The sequence below is a fragment of the Euphorbia lathyris genome, chromosome 2 (genome assembly GCF_963576675.1).
Source record: "Euphorbia lathyris chromosome 2, ddEupLath1.1, whole genome shotgun sequence".
Classification (NCBI taxonomy): domain Eukaryota; kingdom Viridiplantae; phylum Streptophyta; class Magnoliopsida; order Malpighiales; family Euphorbiaceae; genus Euphorbia; species Euphorbia lathyris.
In genome coordinates this window covers 66,720,553-66,741,099 of record NC_088911.1, presented here as the reverse complement: position 1 = coordinate 66,741,099, position 20,547 = coordinate 66,720,553, and the positions used below count along the sequence as shown (strand labels likewise).

The 20,547-nt window shown below is 34.4% G+C and overlaps 1 protein-coding gene, 1 long non-coding RNA gene and 1 pseudogene across 3 annotated transcripts; all 3 read left to right on the top strand.

Moving 5' to 3' along the window:
• Positions 1–2,649: 2,649 nt before the first annotated feature.
• LOC136217084 (NDR1/HIN1-like protein 6) lies at positions 2,650–8,898 on the top strand (annotated as a pseudogene).
• Positions 8,899–12,128: 3,230 nt separating this feature from the next.
• LOC136218515 (uncharacterized) lies at positions 12,129–15,093 on the top strand. 2 transcript variants are annotated; one of them, XR_010683819.1, is made up of 4 exons: positions 12,129–12,386; positions 12,670–12,834; positions 13,832–13,912; positions 14,645–15,093. It is a non-coding gene; the product is annotated as an uncharacterized lncRNA (long non-coding RNA). The 2 variants fall into 2 exon arrangements; XR_010683818.1 differs by lacking the exons at positions 13,832–13,912; positions 14,645–15,093 and having other exon boundaries at positions 12,670–12,943.
• Positions 15,094–18,495: 3,402 nt separating this feature from the next.
• LOC136218514 (calmodulin-7) lies at positions 18,496–20,296 on the top strand. The gene is made up of 2 exons (XM_066005422.1): positions 18,496–18,689; positions 19,567–20,296. Exons 1-2 carry the CDS (start codon positions 18,614–18,616, stop codon positions 19,938–19,940), a joined length of 450 nt encoding a protein of 149 aa, XP_065861494.1. The 5' UTR covers positions 18,496–18,613; the 3' UTR covers positions 19,941–20,296.
• Positions 20,297–20,547: the final 251 nt, after the last annotated feature.

Below are 20,547 nucleotides of genomic sequence, written 5' to 3'. Positions count from 1 at the left end.
GGCTTCTGATAACATCCGGAAAAAGCCCTTAGGGCGTAACTGTAAAAACCCATAGGAGGAAGGATCAAATAGTAAAAGTGTTCCGCTAAAAGAGATCCACCAGGTCAGAGCTAGGGCGTATGCCGTGAAAGTCCAGACATAGAGACCCTCCTTATTAAGGAGATCTGTATCCGCAGATAGGCATAAACATGCCTCTCTAGGCGGATCCACGTGGAGGGTCTTTAAGCCGTAATCAAAGAGAACTTTCCTCATAAATGATACTAATAGTTCTATTAAAGCTAAAAAATCGTCGAGCATAAAGAGTGTAGCATTAAACTACATTTAAGGGAAATAAAGGGGGATTGTTACGATTGTTACAGGATCCTATATAAATACTGAAGGAAAATAAGCAAACACAGGGCAGCGGAAATATAAAAAAATTTACCTATTTCCTTTAACCAAGATCCGTTAATCGTTATTTCATATAAAGAGGGATAAAATGAAATACCTTAAATGTCGTTCTATCTACAGTTGCAAACAAAGTGCCCACAACTCTTACTCCGAGTTTCATGAGCACAAACAAAAATAGACAGTCAACCCGATTAGAATCTCAACCAAAGAATAACAATCAATAAAGATTTTCTCTAATAAATCAACACAAGATCAAAGAGAAGAGAATATAGATAGAAATTAAGGTGATGATTTCTCCTATTTTCATCTCGTAATATCTCATCAAGACATTCAATCAATTTGTTCTTCATTCTTTCATTATATAGAATATTAGTTACGCTCGCAGATATCACTTATTTGATTTCAGTAATATTTTCTAATAATTATATATTCTTGAATTTTGTAAGCAAGAAAAACAAATAAAAGAAAAGAAAAAAAATGAATGGACAAAAAATATAATTAGGAGAGAACTATCTTCCTCTCGTTTTTTTTTTCGAAAATAAGAGAGAATGTCAAGATATAAGCATATAAAGAGGAAAGTGGACATATTTTTTTGCCCATTAATTAGAAATTTTATTTTTTCTTAATGAAGTATTTAAGTCTACTCAGTAAAAAAATGTTTTATAATTAATATGTGAAATTAATGCTATTAATTAGAATCATTATACTCAATATTTGAGAATTTGAAAAGATTCAAATAATAATATTTTTTTAATTAATATTTTCCAACAGCTTGTCCTATGACCATGTTTCATTTTCATATGTTAAAAACTCTTGAAATACTAACAATTTTGTACAAACCATAATATTATATAAGTCAATGTTGCAAAATCAATTATCTCAATATTTCATAATTAATATGCAGTTTTAGGATTTTGAGCATCAAAATTTATTTTTATTTACCTTCATTTTGAATTCGTATCCAGCATAATCCAAATTCTTCAAGAATAAACATCTTATCAAGTGCATTAGACGCTTACAATCTCTTTGTCCAGAGAACTGGAAAAAAAACTTGATAATAATAATAATAATATAACATAATTTATAATTGAAATAAACTTCCTTGTAAGTATAATATTTCAATTCCTATTTAATATTTTATTCAATATGTCTCAAACTTCAATGAACAACTATTGTGTCTATATCTATTTGTACCAAAATACATAAAAATAAAAAATACAAGACTGATCATATCAGTTAGATAAACTCAAACTAAAAAAAATGAGTGGATTTCAACAGGTTTCAAATTAGAAAAATTAATCTAACTTCAATTAAAGCTAAAAATTGAGTTCATATAAAGCCGAAAATCTAAATTTAGTTAGAGTTAACAATTGAAACGATAACACCTAGCAACATATACTAAAAAAGAATGCAAGTATACAAAATCTTTATTTTAGTCATTTTAAAAAAAAGACAAATAAAAAAGAAAACATGGATAAGGTAGCGAGAGGTATGGAACCTGTTTAACGACAGAAATGGAATTTCATCTCTGAAAGATGAAACTATAGCAACTATTGTTTAATAAAAATAAAACAATAACATAATTGAGAACAAAAATAACTACAACATGTGAAAAAAATCGAATAATTATCTTGAGAAACGTAAGAATTTCTTGTAATTTTTAACATTTTTGTGTTTTCCAATTTTTGTTGTCCATGCATCTTCTATTTCTATCGGGTTTCTTCAATTGGAGATATCAGTTTGAAAAAAAAGACAAATAAAAAAGAAAAACATGGATAAGGTAGCGAGAGGTATAGAACCTGGGTAACGGCAGAAATTGATCTGAAAGATAAAACTATAACAACTATTGTTTAATAAAAATAAAACAACAACACAATTGAGAACAAAATAACTACAACATATGAAAAAAATCGAATAGTTACCTTCAGAAATATAATACTATCTATCATGACCAATGAATATAATGGCGGAATACTATCTATCATGTTTTATATAGAAGTTTATTTGTGACTTTTGGATTTCCTTTGCTTTGTGTTTTTTCATTTTCCCGTAACTCTTACTTTCTTTTTATTATTTTAATTAATGGGCTAATAATTGTTTAATTTATTATAAATATGTTATTTTTTATTAATTAAATCTTTTTAATCTTGATTTTTTACTACGTTGATAACTCATATAGATATAGATATAGATAGATAATATAGATAAGAAAACCTCAATAATAATAAACAACATTTCATCTTCTTTCAAAATTCATCAATGGAGGATCAACATAAAATCCACCCACTCTCTCGTGATATTGAGGCACCAAACACACATACTGTTCCATTAATGCCAGAAACTCTTCCAAATCTGATCAACATGACCTACCACCGCCCTCCCATCGCACTCTTCATTTGCCTACTCTAAATATTAGATTGAAAGAATTGAATGGAATGAAACTGTGTTATTGAATTGAAGAAGAAGAACTACAAGAATTGCATTACCATATCAATGAAGAACAATGATGAACAGAAGAGAGAAGATTACAGAGAGAGAAAGAGCGTAAAAAGTTAAATTGAGAAGAAGAAGAATGCTGCTATATAAACAGCAACTAAAACCTATAGTAAAAGTCTAATCTAACCTTACTTAATATAACTAAATACAAAATAGTCCCTAACAGTCCTAACTATAATTTATTACCCCCCTTCAAGCTGGAATACATATTGTGAGAATTCCAAGCTTGCTGAGAAAAAAGTTGAATTGTCTTGAAGGCAAAGCCTTTGTAAGAATGCCAGCCAGCTGATGTGAAGTAGATATGCCCAAAGGATGTACCAATCCAGCTTTGTGTTTCTCTCTTACAAAATGGCAATCTAATTCAATGTGTTTTGTTCTTTCATGAAAAGTGGAATTACTGGCTAAGTAAATGGCTGAACTGTTGTCACAAAACAAAGGAATGGGAATCTTGTGCTTGATCTTTAAGAAGTTAAGAAGATAGGTTAACCATTGCACTTCAGCTGTCACTGCAGACATGGCCCGATACTCCGCTTCAGTGGAGGATTTTGAAACAGTCACTTGTTTCTTGCTTTTCCAACTGATTAAAGATTTCCCAAGAAAAACACAGAAACCAGTGACTGATCTTCTAGTATCTACACATGTTGCCCAGTCTGCATCAGAAAAGGCTTTAAGATGCAACTCTGACTCTGCTGAGTAGAAAAGACCCTGACTTGGATTGTTCTTAATGTATAACAGCACCCTTTTAGCAGCTGCATAATGAATATCAGTTGGTTTAGATAAAAATTGACTTAATGTGTTTATAGAAAAGGTTATGTCAGGCCTAGTATTTGTCAAATAAATGAGCCTGCCAATGAGCCTTCTATAAACTGACGGATCCTGTAACAGAATGCCCTTATCTTTGGACAACCTCAAAGTAGGATCCATGGGTGTTACAACAGGTTTTGAAGCTAATAAACCAGCATCATCAAGTAACTCTAAGGCATATTTCCTTTGAGAAATATGTAACCCTGTAGAGTTCCTAGCGATCTCTAATCCAAGAAAGTACTTCAAAGTACCCAAATCTTTGATTTTAAACTCATTATTCAATGCAGATTTAATATGAACAATTTCATGATGATCATTACCAGTCATAATAATATCATCAACATAGACAAGCAAAATGGTAAGTAATGAACCATTGTATTTGACAAGCATAGAATGATCTGACTCACATTGCAAATAACCCTGTGCAGTTAAGAAAGAAGTAAGTCTAGAATTCCATTGTCTGCTGGCTTGCTTTAAGCCATACAGAGACTTCTGTAATTTACAAACTAGACCCTTTTGAGGTAAAACTAATCCTTCTGGAGGATCCATATAAACCTCTTCTTCTAATTCTCCATGTAAGAATGCGTTATTAACATCACATTGATATAAAGGCCAATTTTGAGTAACTGCTAATGCTAGCAAAAGCCTAACAGTGCTTAATTTCACAACAGGGGAAAAAGTGTCTAGATAATCAATGCCTTCTACCTGTGTGTAACCCTTTGCCACTAACCTGGCTTTATATCTTTCCAGTGTACCATCACTGTTAAGTTTAATTTTCCAAACCCATCTCCTACTTATTGTTTTCTTTCCTGGTGGTAAAGGAACTAAAATCCAGGTTTTGTTCAAATCTAAAGCTTTTAGTTCATCATTCATTGCCTGTACCCAACAATCATGTTGAACATCTTCTTTGTAACTCTTTGGTTCAGGAATAATGCTAAGATTTAGAACATAGGTCCTTTGTGATTCAGATAAAGATTGATAACCAATGACACTAGATAAAGGATATTTAACAGCATTAGAACCAATGGAATCAGGAATAGAACTGAGTTGGTTGCAATGATAGTCTTTCAAATAAGCGGGCTTAGTTCTAGTTCTAGTTGACTGCCTAGTAGATAAAGAGTTATCTATAACTTGAACATCAGAAAGAGATTCAGCAGAATGATTAGAATCATTGGTGTTAGACAAGTCCATATCATTTACCACATCAGTTATAGCATCAATAGAAACTAAATGTAAACTATCATTATTTTCAGTTATTTCATTTGTAATATCACCAATCAAGTTAGTAGGAATAGAATGATCAACAGTAATATCATGATGCAAAATAGAAGTATCTGCAGGAATAGAATTAGTGAGAGGGTGAGAAGGCACCTGTGTAGATGAGATATCTGGAAGAGTGGCACTTACATTCTGGAAAGATAAGCTATCTAGGAAAGAGTCACTTAAAACCTGTTCAGGAATCTCAGAAATACAAGTAAAATGGGATGCTTGTTTATAAGGAAAGATGTGTTCCACAAATTTCACATCTCTAGAAACAGTATAAGAATTAGTAATGAGATTAAAAACTTTGTAACCCTTAACATTAGCTTTATAACCAACAAAAACACATGGCACTGCTCTAGAATCAAACTTTGTCTTTCCTGTTTGAAAACTAACTATGTAAACCAGAGATCCAAAAACTTTAAAATTATCATAAACAGGTTCTTTATTAAACAAAACTTGATAAGGAGTTTTATTTTGCAAAACAGGAGTTGGAAACAAATTAATCAAGTATGTAGCATGCATAACACAATCTGTCCAAAAAGACAAAGGTAAAGAAGATTGAAATCTAAGAGCTCTTGCCACATTCAACAAATGTTGATGCTTCCTCTCAACAATGCTGTTTTGTTGAGGAGTATAAGGACATGAAAACTGATGAAGAATGCCTTTTTTAAGACAAAAATCTTCTAATTTCAGTTCCGGTGCATTGTCACTTATTATGGTTTTAATGCACTTATTAAAATGAACTTGAACATAAGAATAAAAACCTTGTATATAATTAATAGCCTGTGATTTTGTTTTAAGAAGATAGATCCAAGTGTATCTACTAAAGTCATCTATGACAGTTAAAAAATACTTATAACCAGCATGAGACTCAGTATGAAAAGGACCCCAAACATCAATATGCACTAAATCAAATACACAACTAGAAGTAGCAGTACTAACAGGAAAAGACAATCTTTTCATCTTTGCCAAAGGACAAACACTACAATCATACTGAGAGTCTTTATTACAATCAGCAGAAATAGGTAAACCACCTATTAAACCTAACTTTGAAAAAGGGAAATGCCCCAACCTATGATGCCATAATTCCTTAGCAGAAAAAGGCTGAGATTTATTTGCAGCAGACTGTGTGAAAACAGCAGAAACAGTACTAGGAGAAGCAGTTGAACACTCCTGAGTCAAGATATACAGGCCATTGCACAATTTAGCTGAACCAATCATCAGCTGAAGTTGTGTGTCCTGTATATGACATACATTGTCAATAAAAACACATGCTGCCTTAGAGTGTTCATTTAATCTACTAACGGAAATTATATTGAATTTAAAACTGGGAATGTAGAACACTTGCTGCAAAATAATATGATCATTGATCCTGACATTTCCAATTTGGTTAACTATAATCTGCTGATTATTAGGCAAATTAACCGTGACATTTGATACTTTATGTAAGCTAACAAAACTAGCCATATTATTTCCAATATGGTCAGTAGCACCACTGTCCAAAATCCAAGCAGTATCACTTTTATCATGCAAAGATTGCAAATTAGAAACTAAATGTAAAGGCTTAGACAAACCTGAAACCACATTGCCAACTATGTGTGAGGAATGAGTTGTTTTTGAAGAATCACCAGCATCAATTAATCCCATGAGCCTAGCATACTGTGCCTTAGAAAGAGTAATTCCTCCTGAATGAACATCATCTTGATGTGCAGATTGTATAATCTTTTGAGAATGTGAGACAGAATGATCACCATCTGCCTGTATTGATCCCCCTTCTGAGATGACATTGTTAGTCATATTGCCTTTCTTGCTCTTTGTGAATTTGAAATTAGGTGGAAAACCATGTTTCCTATAGCACTGATCAACTGTATGACCAGGCTTGTCACAGTGACTGCATTTGGAACTGGACTTCTTCTTATCTTGATAGTGACCCTTAGCCAGATTGATGGAAGATTCTATATGAATAGAATTACCCAAATTTTGCCTCTCTTGTTGCAAAATCATTGATAAAACTGTGGTAATATCTGGCATGGGTTTAATGAGAAAGATTTGGGACCTAACAGCATTGAATTCAGAGTTCAATCCTTTAAGAAATCTAATTACTAAATCCTCTTCTTGATAAGTCTTGGCCTTAGTCAGCAAATGAGCACAAGTACAAGCAGGAGTACAAACACACAGAGATAAGGGCCTAAAATTTATTAACTCTTCCCAAATAATCATCTGTTGAGTGTAATAATCAAGAACAGTCAAATTACCCTGGGTAAATGAATATAGTTGTTCCTGTAACTCAGAGATTTTGATAGAATTACCTTGAGAATATGTTTTCTCAAGATTCACCCAAGCATCATAAACATTATCAAAATACTGAATGCTTTGAGCAATAGGAGCACTTACTGAACGACTAAGCCAGGAAAAGATCATAGTATTGCAACGATCCCATGCGGCTCGATTGGTAGAGCCAACTGTAGGAATTACCAGACTTCCATCAATAAAAGGCATCTTGTTCTTTGCACGCAGAGCTCGTTTGAATTCCCTACTCCATGAATGATAATTGTTCCCTGTGAGCAATTGCGTAACAAGAACCAAACTAGGATTTTCTCCAGAATGAAGAAAATAATGACTGGAGGGATTAAGTGAAGGATCAACTGCTATGGCAGAAGCAATTGTGACTCCTGAATCTGGTTGTGTCATTTTCCAAAGAAATTGATTGAGATAACAAAGGAGAAAGGTGAAAATTGGGAAAAATGAGCAAGAAAATTTCTGCAGATCGAGAAAATTTTCTCTCCAAGAAAAATGAGAAAAATCACTGTGAAACAATGAATTCAAACGATCAAGAGATCAATTTGAAGATTGAATATGAATGCGATTCAGGATCTGAAACGCACAAAAGACTGATTACGAAAACCTAGAAAAAGATCGAGAGATCAAACAAAGAAGAAAAGACCAAATTGATCTTTGAAAAAGAAAAATCACGCATTAAAGCGCTCTGATACCATATTAGATTGAAAGAATTGAATGGAATGAAACTGTGTTATTGAATTGAAGAAGAAGAACTACAAGAATTGCATTACCATATCAATGAAGAACAATGATGAACAGAAGAGAGAAGATTACAGAGAGAGAAAGAGCGTAAAAAGTTAAATTGAGAAGAAGAAGAATGCTGCTATATAAACAGCAACTAAAACCTATAGTAAAAGTCTAATCTACCCTTACTTAATATAACTAAATACAAAATAGTCCCTAACAGTCCTAACTATAATTTATTACTAAACTCCCACAGAAAAGAAAAAGTTACAGCTGTAGGTGTTTCTGCTGGACTATTTCTCTTCTCCTTCTCCTCATTCTTATAATCGCAAACGCCGCCAAAATCCTCTTCTTAGTTTTCTGGTCAAAGCTGCCTGATTTCGAGGTTAAGAGATTACAAATAACACAGTTCAATCTTAGCACAGATTCAAGCTTATCCGCAGCATTTGATGCTGCGATTGTAGCAAAAAATCCAAATAAGAAAATCGGAATATATTATGGAGGAGGGGGCCATATAGTGTATGGTGCAGTGGAACAAATCTGTGCGAAGGATCGCTGCCGAAATTCTATCAATGTCACCAAAATATGACAGTGTTGATTGTTCCGATGACAGGAAAAACACATGATGCAAGTGGATTGTTGACTTCTCTTCAGCAGGATAGAGAGCAGAGTGGAATTATTCGGTTGAATCTGAGAGTTAAGCAGTCTATTAGAATTAAATTAGGGAAGTTAAGCCTGTTCAAGGTGAAGTTCTTGGTAAAATGTAATCTTGATGTTGACGATTTATCTTCTACTAATAATAATATCAGTATTAGAAATAGTAGTTGTAAGTTTAGACTTAATATTAATAATATTAAGAGAGAAGAGAGAAGAGAGACTATGAGTTTGAATTTTTATTTTTGTTTTAGGATTTTTTTGTAATAATTAGATAAAGAGTGTTGATTTATAAAATAAATAAATATAAAGATAAAAGTAACTCTTTTTCCTTTGACTTTTGACATTTTTTTTAACATCGTTAGTCAATTTGGACTGTGTTTGCTAACGGAATCAATCTCATATTTACCAACTTTTAAACCACATAGTTTATGTTTAAAAATGACTCAAGCCATATGGTTTATTTTTATATTTTTTCCTAAAAACTATTCATAACTCTAGTTTATTATAACATTTGAACCAAACAACCACAAGGTATATCATTCCCTTTCTCAAACCAAAACAAACAAAAGGTCATTTCATTCTTTTCTACTTGTTTCACTTTCTAGATTTTATTATGTTACCTCTGCTCCAACCAAACGCACCTTAAATTCTAGATTAGGAACAAGCTCTATATTTTTTTTGGGAGAAGTACAAAAACAAACCTTGTGGTTTGGACCGTTTTCAAACATAAATTATGTAGTTTAAAAATTTGCAAACTGATACCTTGAGGTTCAAACCGTTAGCAAAGACAATCAAAAATACTAACGACGTTAAAAAAATGATGATTTGTCAATTTTAGTCAAAAGGTCAAAGGGAAAATTTATCTTTTCAAAAACTAAAATTCTTTTTCGGAAGATAGCACAAAAATTGAAGAAGTTATATTCAACCTCTATTTCTGTTCAAGCTTAGCAATTTCTTCGAGCTTCAAATTGGCAGCAACAATGGCGAGAAAGAGAGGCCCCAAATCGATTGTTGTTTCTACTCCTTGTCGTCTCTTTAATGGCATTTGGAGTCTTCGTTCATGTCTTTGCTCCTCTCCCTTCTCATTCTCATCGCCATAGAAAGGTCTTCGTTAGAGTAATTCTCTCTTGAACTTTTGCTTTCTTTATGAGATTTGATCATAATTTGATGGGTATGATGTTAATGCCTCAGGCTAAAGATCGAAGCTTTGAGATTGACGATGATATGTTCTTGAAAGATGGTAAGCCTTTCCGAATTATTGGTGGTGATTTGCATTATTTTTTAATTCTTCCTCACGTATATTTCTTTCTCTTTGTCTTATCAAATTCTCAATCATTTTTGGACTCCTACAATTACCAAGAAATCAGAATTGGTGTTTTATAGTTGTTTCAATTTAGTCATATCTAAAAAGGATTTTAGTTTTTAAAAAGACAAATTTGTTTTTTTTTTTATTTTTTTTATCAAAATTAACAAATCATCACTTTTTAATGCAATTAGTATTGTTGATCAAGTTTACTTTTATATTTTTTAACCCAAGAATTTCTACCAAGGACCGTGCATCCAAAAGCAAGTGAACTACCCTTATTCCTACCTCTAGTCTCGGGAATAGACTGAACTACCCTTTACTCAAAAATTGAAAAAACACAAAACCTCTCAAAAACCCTATACACTCTTCGATCAAATCCGGACTAGTTTTTCAACCAAAACATGGATCGTGACAGATGTCGTAAAGGGAAAGCGAAAGTGAAAATGGTAAGATTTACGAGTTTTTTTATTTAAGCTTCGAATTGATATTTGTGGGCGATTTTAAAAAAACGTCGGAAACGCAGTCGGGCGTATGAACATCACGTCCGACCGGTGGTTCCGGCATGAACATCACGCCCGACCAATGGTGTGGGCGTGATAGCCAAACGCCCGAACCATAGGTCGGACGTGATGTTCATACGCCCGTCCCATAGGTCGGGCGTGATGTTCGTATGCCCGACCTATGGTTCGGGCGTGATGTTCATACGCCCAATGGGTTTTTAATTGTTTTTAAAAAAAAAAATTATAATTACATTTAAATTAAATTGTTAAATGTTTAGTATAATTTGATTATAATTTATATGTGAAATTTTGTTATTAATTTGATTATAATTTATATGTTAAATTTTTAGATTAATTTAGTGTAATTTTTGTAGACGGAGCGACCTACTATCGGGGGAAATCCATCCCGTCATCTGCTCGTCGTCTAGATATGGATGACGAGGAGGATACACCACAGCATACGAGACTGCGTGGTATTGATATATCTGGTCGTAGGCGGAGAGGGGCTGCGACGGAACAGGTGCGGAGGGGTCCGATTGTGGATCAGCCTGACATTTGTGGATCAGAGGGGCGCCGGATTATGCTGACCGAGAACCTGATAGCGATTCTGTGGAGGACTACACTATACCATAGATGGTCTTTTGCAACCTAAAATACATGTGTTGCTTGTAATGTGTTGCACTTTTTATGGTTTTTTTGGATCTTTTGCAACATGATTTATAGAATGTTGCAAAAGACATGTCAAACTCACATAAATTTGAAATTTTAGAACACTAATTATAAAGTGTTGCAAGAGATGTGTCAAAATTGAAACACTTTTTATGTAAATAATCTTTCTTAATTCTATTTGATGCAAAACGATGTCGTTTTGTATATTTCAGGATTAAAAAAATAATAAATAATAAAATTGTTTTAAGGGGCACTACAAAAAAAGGGTTAAGGTGTAAAAATACCCCTAACGTTTTGGGTCACGAGCAATTTTACCCCTAACGTCTAAAATGGTGCAATTTTACCCCTAACCTTGGAAGCCAATAGCAATTTTACCCCTAACGTTAATAAATTGGGTCACTTTGAGAAATAATTCATCAAACTGTCTTCTCGGTTATGAAACTTGTCATCTACATTTCATACTGTGTCATTTTATCAGTAACAAATCAGAAACATTCGTTGGGATGTGAAAAAAAATAAAAAAATAAAAAATATATTGTCTTTTTGTGCGAATTAGACAAAAAAAAAGGAAAAAATCCACCGAATTTATAAATATTAATCTCAAATTCTATCATTAAATTATAAAAAACATGAAATCCTTTTTTTAGAATGAATTATTATGCAATTGGTGTATAATAATGAACAAAAATATATGTGTTTTATAATAGTGTCTGAAATTGACCCAATTTATCAACGTTAGGAGTAAAATTGCTATTGGCTTCCAACATTAGGGGTAAAATTGCACTATTTTAGACGTTAAGGATAAAATTGCTCCTGGCCCATAACGTTAGGGGTATTTTTGAACCTTAACAAAAAAAAAAAAAAAAGTTTGGTTTTACTAACACTATTGTAGCAACACTTTAAAATAGTGCAGCTACAAAATACACTATTTTATTTTTATTTGACATAAAAAGAAAATATAGTTGGGCTTTGAAATATAGATGGGATTTGTAAAACCCAACCCACTTATGTAACTTCTGTACTACTAACCCTAATTCATCCCACATCATTCTTTGCTACTGTTTACTTCGACTTCTCTTCCACCTCTCACTCTCAACCTCTTCTTCATCGTTATCTTTTTCCTTCTTTCAGCTCCGATAAACCACTCCATGTCTCCCGTTTCTCTCAAATCTGGCGATTCTCTGCCTCATGGTACACGAAGAGTGAAGAAAAATTGCAAAAATCGGGTGAGGATGTTGTTCCGATCCAGTCTTCGAAATGCTGGCCGCTCCCAAGAGGTATCACTTCTGATCATGGAGACATTGTGAATTTAAGTTTCTACCCTTTCTCTAAGTTCTAGAATGTAGTTTGTGATTTTACCTATAAGTTGAAATTATAGAATTAAGGTCGTCTTAGGGCTTGAGATTGGCTATGTTGTGATTTTTAATTACTTTTTAGGTTTTTAATTTGAGTATATTGTGATTTCACCTATCCTTTTTGCTTTCAAATCTATCTGAAATCCCTCTGTTTCTTAATCCGAAAATTGGGTTCCTTTCATAAATGAGCATCCTATTATTCCAGTTAACAAGGAGCACAGGACATCAGCAAAGCTTTTAAACTCCACACTTGGTTCAATCTTTTCACTGGTTAGGTTGTCTATGAAGATGGAAAGCTACACACTATATGGTTATTAGCTTCAGATATATAGCAATAGGACGTCTATCGAGTGAAGAACCTAATCTTCAGGTTGATGTTGTGCCTAATAATTTCTTTTCTATATTAAATTGTATTATCATTACGCTGAATTGTAACTGTAAGTTAAGTTAAAGTTATCAGCTCATCTTATTTATTTAAATTAATCTTAATTGTTGGACCAATTACTGGCATAGGTTCGTTCAACCGCCTACCCTCTTATGACATTGAAATTACTCCATTTTTAGGGAATATGTTGGATGGGAAGATTCTTAAATTGGGGTTTACAGTTGCTAATGCTTTGAATGTTTAAAATTAACCACATGGTTGCCTTTTACTGGTTTTTTCTAAAATGGATTTGAATTCATGATTGCCTTTTACTGGTTGTTTGGTGCACTTATTATATGACAGGGAGTTATGCATACCTCTAAAAGCAACTATTGCACTATCCATCAATTAAATACTCTCAAAAGTGTGTGATTCTGCCCTAGCTCAATATTCTGCATTAATTGTTACAGGCTTAAAGCATTATTTGGCTCCTGATCTATTCAAAATTGTGTCATTTGGCCCCTGATCTATTATTTGGTCACATTTGACCTTTGACCTATCCCATTTGGTGAAATTTCACCCAATTTGTATGAATGCTTAACAGAATCGTTATCTCATTGATAAGTAACGATATTTTGACACTTATACTTAAAATGTGATATTTCTTAAAGTTTTTTTCCCACATTATGTGGAAATAATTAATTAGATTAAAAAAACAAAAAACAAATCCTAAACTAAAATCTATTAAGTTCAAGTGTCAAAATATCGTTACTTATCAATGAGATAATGATTCGGTTAAGTTTGAATCCAAATTGGGTGAAAGTTCACCAATTTGGGATAGATCAGTGACCAAATGTGACTAAATAATAAATCAAGGGCCAAGTGACAAAATTTTGGATAGATCAGTGGTCAAATAGTATTTTAAACCATTGTTATATGATAGAGAGTTGCATATATTAATTTTCCTTAGTTTACCCACTCTTAGCAACTTAATATCTGGCAGCCTGCTATTACGAGTTAGTGGAATGTCAGAGAAGGCCTCTATCAGATCCTTCAAATCGCTGCAAAACAGTCTCGGTGTCAAGTGAGTTCTTCCCTTCTAATGAAGTTGTAATTCTAACTTGATGTAAATCCGGTATATAGTTTATGATATTATTTCCTTTAGTGCTTGTGAAATTATGGAGGGAACAAATATTTTATTAGGAGTAATATCCTTTGTATAAGTTGTTGATTAGGAGTAATATCCTTTGTTTGAGGAGTTTGGAATTTGATACGTGCTCATTTTTCATTTGTTATTTGCTGGAATTTGTACTTGCCTATAGTATGATTGTCTCTACTTATGGAAAACTCAAGGAGAAAAGGTATTAATTTAGCAGAAAAAGTTGTCTAGGTGTTAGCTTATGAGTATTTGATGCCATTAGATTAGAGAATGAGGCTTTTTTGACTGCTGGCTTGAAACTTGGCTTTTATGGATTACTCCATTCCTTTACCATAATTTTTCTTTTTGGTATCTTTCTTGAAATATTAATCAAACTTTCCTCTTTTAGTTAACATTTTAATTTCTTTCCATGTCCGTGTCAGGACCATCTACTCTATGGAATTGACAATAAGCATTATAGTCCCTTTAATATTTTTCACCCTTCTTTCTAGTGCTACAAATTTTATGATATTTTCTCCTAAAATTGGGTAAAACCATGAGTTTGTTTGGTTCAGTTATTAGATTACAACTATTGTAATTAGCTATTCATGTTAGTTATTAGATTTTAGCTAATTCATAACTTAACACGATTTATTCATGTAACTCATTTTTTTATAGTCCACAATTGAAGAGATGTGTTCGTCTGGAGCAAATAGTGAGAATGTTGAGCAGCTTATTTGTGGTGACACATCACATGTTTCTGATGCCTATGTAAAGGAATTAACAAAGATAAAAAAAAACCAATTGCAAGGAGAAATGGAGGAGAAAGTTATCCAACTTGAAGACGTAATGGAGGAGAAAATGAAACAAGTGGATCAAAAAGTGAGGAAGAGCTTGACATTAATCATAAACAAATTGGTAGAAGTTAATTTCAATCTCAACATTGATATTGAGGATATATATGGTGACATTTCAAATGAAAATGAGAATGCTACTGTCTTTTCTAAGGAGTTTGAAGGATAAGTTACATTATGACTTTATTATACTTTTTATTATGTGTTTTAGATCATTTGAGAATTTTAAATTTCATTGTTAATATATTGGTCTATTATGGATTTATAATTGCACTTAAGGGGTTTTTATGCTATTAGTTAAATTCAAAAATTTCTTTTAATTTTTTTAGTGTTGCACGAGTTAAAGATTATGTTGCATATAACAGTGTTAATCGTTAAAATTTCAAACAAAAAGCATTGCTATGAACATAATATAAAAAATTTGCTAAAAAAATATTAAATTAAAGAGTTGCTTAAAAAGTGTTAAATTAAAAAAAGTTGCAAATTATATACGAAAGAGTTGCTAGAAACAAAAAATGTTAAATTAAAAAGTGTTGCAATTGTATATAAAAAGAGTTGCAACTAAAAACCATGTTGCATAAAAACTTGTTGCAAGAAAGTTCAAAGGTGTTGCTTATAACTTTCATTTAAGTTGCTATAGGATAGGAAAATGTTGCCACTGATACGGGTAGCAACATTTGTATCAATGTTGCTAAAAATGTGAAAAAATGTTGCTTAAGATATCTTTAGCAACGTGCGAATAAGCAACTCTCTTTTCTGACAAAAATTGTTGCCAAAACTTCTTTAGCAACACAATAATGCCTTTAGCCAACACTTGCTTGGAGTTGCAATAGACCATTTATGGTGTAGTGCTACTTGGAGGTGGTAGCCCAGGTACTACGACAGTCTGCAGCTGGTGGTGATGGCGAGGGTGAGGATGTCGATGAGCAGCCGACCCAGGGCAGACAGCCGACCCAGCGCAGAGGTGGTCGCTTTGCGAGTACATGTATTTTTAATTTGAGGCCTAGTATTATAAATTGTAGTATAGTATAATATTTTAGTATAATTTTATAGTTTTAGTATAATTTTATAGTTTTAGTATAATTTTATATTTCAGGGACCAGCAAACGTCCCAAAGCTAGTGAGGACCAGAGCTGGATTGTTAGTAGACCGGTGGATGGTGGCCCCATTGATGGTTCAGTCATTCCTAGTTTTTTAGGACATGTTGCCTCACGGATGCTGGTAGGAGAGCTTCGGTCGTTTCTGACATGCTAAAATAGAGCATCAGCATGTCAGAATTTGGGGGTGTGGTTTTCTGGTGCGTCACCCGAGGTAAGAATAATTTAGTTTGTCAACATTTCTTTTAATTTGTATTTTTAACTATAAACCTAAAAAACATTCAGTAATTGTATATGTGTCATTTTACAGCTGAAGGATATGATCGAGAAGACTGGGTTGTCTCACCTTCCATCCACCATGTTTAAGAACTTCGACACTCCGCTGTTAACTGCGTTCGTGGAGCGGTGGCAGCCCGAAACGAACTCCTTCCATATGCCGTTCAGGGAGATGACTATTCTACTGCACGATGTATGGCAGATTCTGCGTATCCCGATCGACGGTGCGATGGTGTCCGAGTCTCCCAGTACTGAGCGGCTGCATGCCATGTGCATGATGATGTTCGGGGTGAATCTGGATGACCTGCTATTGTTGACCCGACATTACTGGAGTGGTGGAGGTGTATTTATCGATGTTGTACACAGACTTACCAGTGATGGTAGGGATGACGTGACTCGGGCCACAGCGTGGATGTGGCTTATGCTCGGATCCACTTTGTTTGTTGACAAGAGCGGCGATAGGATTAGGCCGACCCATCTTGTTGAGGTTCACGGCGGTGTCAAAGGGGCGGCTAGACTTTCATGGGGGTCTGCTACACTTGTCACGTTATATCGGTAGTTGGGGATAGCGAGCAGAGGATAGTATTCTGGTATATGCGGATGTTTGACCCTACTACAGGCATGGATATACGAGTATTTTCTGGTGTTCCGACCGCATAGACTGCCTCACAGGATCCCAGCTGACCGTCCCCGTGCATGCAGATGGGAGGTCGGGGTACCAGGCAAGATGACCGTCCGACTAGATACCATACGTGGGCAGCTGGAAAGTATGACGAGAGCCGATGTATTTTATAAAATTTTAGAATTAATTATAGTATTATAATATTTTATAAAATTTTAGTATTAATTTAATTATTATTTATAGTATATTATTATTATTTATTATTGAGTATTATTTTATTGCAGGTGACGTGGTTGCCTTATGGTCCTGTAGCCGATGATGATCAGCTTCGAGTGTCCTACGCCGGTTGGATACGGTGTAGAGACATTATCGAGCCGTATATGCCGGATCGAGCGCTGCGACAGGTCGGATATACTTAGCCTATCCCAGTTGAGCGTATTAGACCTGATAAAGCAGTACGACCATGGAAGTATTTATCGTACAGGCTCACGCATTCCTCTGTCACAGTTGAGGATACCTGGCGGAGATTTCCATCGGTTCGGGGCATTGATCGGAGGAGATGCCGGCCAGTTGGATACGATCCCACTGTCTGTGATGCTGCTTACATGGACTGGTACATTCGATATTCGCATCCTCATCTCCTTCATGCACCACAGGATGGACCTATCCAGTATGCTCGCGCCAACAACGAATTTGTAAGTTTATTATTATTTAATATTAGTTTACATTTGTTTATTTTTTAATATATTTTTTTTGCAGTGGGTTAGCTGGTTTGTGGCGTATCACCCAACGAGCGGCTACCCACCGATCTGAAGAGAAGGCTCCACTCATTAGAAGGGAGATGGATGAGTTTATGGACGCGTGGCGTCAGACGAACTAAATTATTTTATTAGAACTTATTACATTTTAACACTTTTGATATTATATGTACTCTTTTATGTTTATTAATTTATTTTAATGTTTATTTTGTTATATTTTATTTGTTAAAGGGTAATCCGAGTTAAAATGTCGTAATTTTTATTTCTAAAAGGTTAATTCGAGTTAATCACAATCATCAACAACCAATTTTTTCGGGGAGGTAATCACGCGGGCGTGAGGCTATCACGCCTCACGCCTCACCCTGTGGTGGGGCGTGATTACCTCACGCCTCACAACGTGGTAAGGCGTGATTCCCTCACGTCCGCGTGCCGGGAGAGGAAATTTTCCCCCATTTCCCACCTCAAAGTCTCAAAGGGTATTTTCGTCCTTTCACGGTGCTAGAGGTGGGAAATTGAGGCTATATTTAACAACACCCAAAAGCAATCATTTAGAATTTAGGTTTACTTAATTCAGTTGATTTTAGTTATATAGAAATCATACCAAATTCTAATAGAAAATATAATAAAAAATTTAGAAGGTATGATAAGTGTTACTAATAAAAGAGAATATAATAGTTTTTTTAAAAGAAAAATAAGAAGAAGAAAGAAAAGGTAAAGTAATTGAGAAATAAAAGAATAAAATCAAATAAAATACGAATAGACAGTGGCAAGGGTAACCAGTTGGAGAAAGGGATTTGATATGGGGGAAATGAGCAAGAATCAGATGCTTTGTGTATAGCAATGGACTAAAATGAATGGGCCCACTTACCATTTTGAGTGGCCCACGCGCTTCTTGCCTATTTATTTTCCATCATCTGAGTCAAGAAGGGAAACCAGATCAAAGAAGCGCATCGCATCTATTTTTATCTTCTTCTCCTTTCACTTCCTTCTCATCTTATTTTCTTTTTTCTTCATTCTCTCTCAATACTTTTTATTCAAATATGGCCGATCAGCTCACCGACGATCAGATCTCTGAGTTCAAGGAAGCCTTCAGTCTCTTCGACAAGGACGGCGATGGTCTCTTCAGATCTTTTATTTTTTCATTTCTTTTTCTTTTACGCTCTTATGCTTAGATCTAATTCTGTTTTCTATGCCTTGTTAGATTCTTTTTCTGATTTTCATTGTCATTATTTTGTTATTATTGATTGTTTGTTTGTCGATCTATAGTTTCCTGATTATTCCCTGGTTATTTACTGCCTTCTGGTGGTATTTTCATCGAGGTTTCGCTCTCTTCGAACAATTTTTTTGTTTATCTTTTTCGTTTTTTCCGGAACAGAAAATCTGGATCGTTATTGATTAGATTGGTGGATGTGGATTGTGAGGTTGTGATTGATTTGGCTTGTGTTGACCTGATCGTTTTGTTTGTATAGGAATCATGGATCTGGAAATTGGTGTCCTTTTTTCTGTATTTGTATTCTGATATTTCAGTGCACCGGAAATCTTGTTTTTCCCTGGCCTTTGGGATCATAAATGTATGCCTCTTTAATTTAAGAGGCCCCGCAAGAAGTGACATATGAGAGCTCCTTAGGCTTTTGCCTCTTGAGAATGCGCATTAGAACCGTGTGCCACCAAGCATTTCCCTTAATTTTTACCCCCTGGTGTGTTGGATTTTTAAAATTGGGTCAAACGTTCTAATCTTTAGATTAGTTGGATGAAACTGAAGTCTTACTACGAGAAGACAGCTAGGAGGCAGTTCTCAACCCAGTTTTTTCTTAAATATTATTATCAGATTTGCATATGTGCCCCAATTCTTGCCTTTTCATGTTTATATTGGGAAAACTAAATGTTTGGGATTTCTGTTCTCACGTCGATGATGTACTTGGTTTCCTTGGATATTTTGCCATTTGAGTTTTAATGGAATTGTTTCATGAAATAATGTAGTTTCTTTCATCAGGCTGTATCACTACTAAGGAACTGGGGACTGTGATGCGATCATTGGGTCAGAACCCAACTGAAGCAGAGCTACAAGACATGATAAATGAGGTTGATGCTGATGGAAATGGTACCATCGATTTCCCAGAGTTCCTTAATCTGATGGCCCGCAAGATGAAGGACACTGATTCTGAGGAGGAGCTCAAGGAAGCTTTCCGGGTTTTTGACAAGGATCAGAATGGTTTCATTTCTGCTGCTGAGCTCCGCCATGTCATGACAAATCTCGGTGAGAAACTGACTGATGAGGAGGTTGATGAGATGATCCGTGAGGCTGATGTTGACGGTGATGGTCAGATCAACTACGAAGAGTTTGTGAAAGTTATGATGGCCAAGTGAGGACCACTCAACCAATTCTAAAATTTAAAGGCATATAAAGAAAAGGGGGGAACAGGGCAGATAAGTTTGATGAGAATTCTATTTCCCTTTAGGACATCTTCGTTCGGTGTTATTTATTAGCTTTGGTTGGGTTTGTTTTTCTTGTTTGCATTATTTTATGGCACTTTTCATTACTATCTACTTGTTTGCTCTGTTTCTTGTTTAGTAGTCTTGGTCTGTTAGTTTCTCTTTTATGTTTGTTATTTTCTTTCTATTTTTGGCGTTGTGAACCTAGAACAATTGGGATTATCATGTTTTGGCTTATGATTTACTAATTTTGTTAATATTCCAAATCAAGAGTCCCCTTTTTTGGTCTATGTCATCATGCCTATAATTTGGTAGCTGTACTAAAACGAATTAGAAGTTCTGTTTTCGCAACAGTGCACTTGGGTTGTCAAGTTTGCTTGCCCTATCATATACTTCTGGCTTGCTTGTGCCAACTTAAGGTGGGAAGGATGTTTATTTGTCCTGGCAATTATGTTTGTTAACATAAATTTAGCCAACTTGATTTGTGGGTGTTGAGGTTTTACTTCCAATTTGTCTGGACAACAAAAATTTCTCTATGCTT